At 39.9% G+C, this 1383-nt stretch overlaps 1 protein-coding gene across 1 annotated transcript in view; it reads right to left on the reverse strand.

Moving 5' to 3' along the window:
* Positions 1–1383, reverse strand: part of LOC101302179 (cinnamoyl-CoA reductase 1-like) — a 5752-nt gene that overhangs the window by 1771 nt on the left and 2598 nt on the right. The window contains exons 3-4 of the mRNA XM_004303196.1: positions 1021–1206; positions 547–899 (exon numbers count right to left, since the gene is read on the reverse strand). Of these exons, the coding sequence (XP_004303244.1) occupies positions 547–899; positions 1021–1206 (539 nt within the window). The remainder of the gene's footprint in view (positions 1–546; positions 900–1020; positions 1207–1383) is intronic.

A 1383-nucleotide genomic window follows, 5' to 3' on the forward strand; every position in this document is an offset into this window, starting at 1 on the left:
GACCTAAAAACAGCTCTATATTCCTCAAAATTGAGAAGTTCAAAAAAATAGGGAACCTGTTGGAGATGCTCTTAGATAATTAGAAAGTCAATGATATTTTCTCAAGCTAAACAAACCAATTAAACAGAGAACACTACCTTGGGATGATAGGTTTATTTGGTCTATATTCCCATATGGGAGGCAATACTAAAAACAAAGACTATATGTTTCGCTGTATATAGCTAGGTTTGTACATGTTATTCAAGGGACTAAACTAATTAAATTCCTTGAATCTTCCATCTTGGGACAATAGGCATTTTCTAATCCTTCTGGTAGAGTGTCACTCACATAATAATGAAACTAAATTCATCGATAAAAAAAAAAACCCAACAATGATCTATTCTATGTTGTTGTTATAGGGTTTGACAGCAATTGGCAATGTGTTTAATTTCTTAGTTTGGTCTGCCTTAAAGTATTAGAGTTATGTGTTTCAGTAGGTGAACAAAAATGTGGTGATGACATAACTGATGACAATATATCGATCGATGAAGAAGTACTGCTACTTACTTGCTGGGTATGGGGTATTCAGGGAAGAACTTGGCGAGGATTTCGACCACATCTCCACGGTGAAGGACGCTCTCGGCGCAGAGATAACGGCCAGATGCCGAGGGAGTTTCGTACACCAGTATGTGTGCTAATGCCACATCCTTGACATGCACATAGGCCTGAACAGAATTGGCATAAGTCTTGGCCGAGCCAGTCAAGTACTTGAGGATGTGGATGATGCTGGCGTTGATGGTGGGTTGGAGCAGTGGTCCAAGCACCAGAACTGGGTTCACCACCACCAAGTCCACTCCTCTCTCTTTGGCCTCTTCCCACGCTGCTTGCTCCGCCACAGCTTTGCCGTAGCAGTACCAGTTCTGAATGTTGGTAAATGTAAAAATGACCGTTAAGAGTTTAGGGTTTCCAATATTACAGCTCCGATTCATGGTAAAAAAAAAAAAGACATGGTAGAATTTAAGGGTTATATATGTATGTTACCTTGGTGTTCTTGCAAAACTCGAGGTCACTCCAACAAGACTCGTCGACAACGACATCGGGACCTCGGGCTGGGTCCATGTAGACGGCACCGATTGAAGACGTGAAGACGACGCGTTTAACCTTGGCTTCAGCAGCGGCAACGATCACATTCTTTGTTCCATTCACTGCCGGTTCCACCATTTGTTCCTGCATGTATTGTCATTTTATAACTTAGTCACTATAAGATTAAGCACCAATAATCTCTTTAATTTTAAGATTTCATGGCCTTAATAGACAAAACTGGAAAGCCATAGCTGTTCAAAAAGAAGAAAACGATAATAGGAAACTCTGCATTATATATATATATATATATATATATATATT

Source organism: Fragaria vesca, linkage group LG6 (genome assembly GCF_000184155.1).
Source record: "Fragaria vesca subsp. vesca linkage group LG6, FraVesHawaii_1.0, whole genome shotgun sequence".
Lineage (NCBI taxonomy): Eukaryota > Viridiplantae > Streptophyta > Magnoliopsida > Rosales > Rosaceae > Fragaria > Fragaria vesca.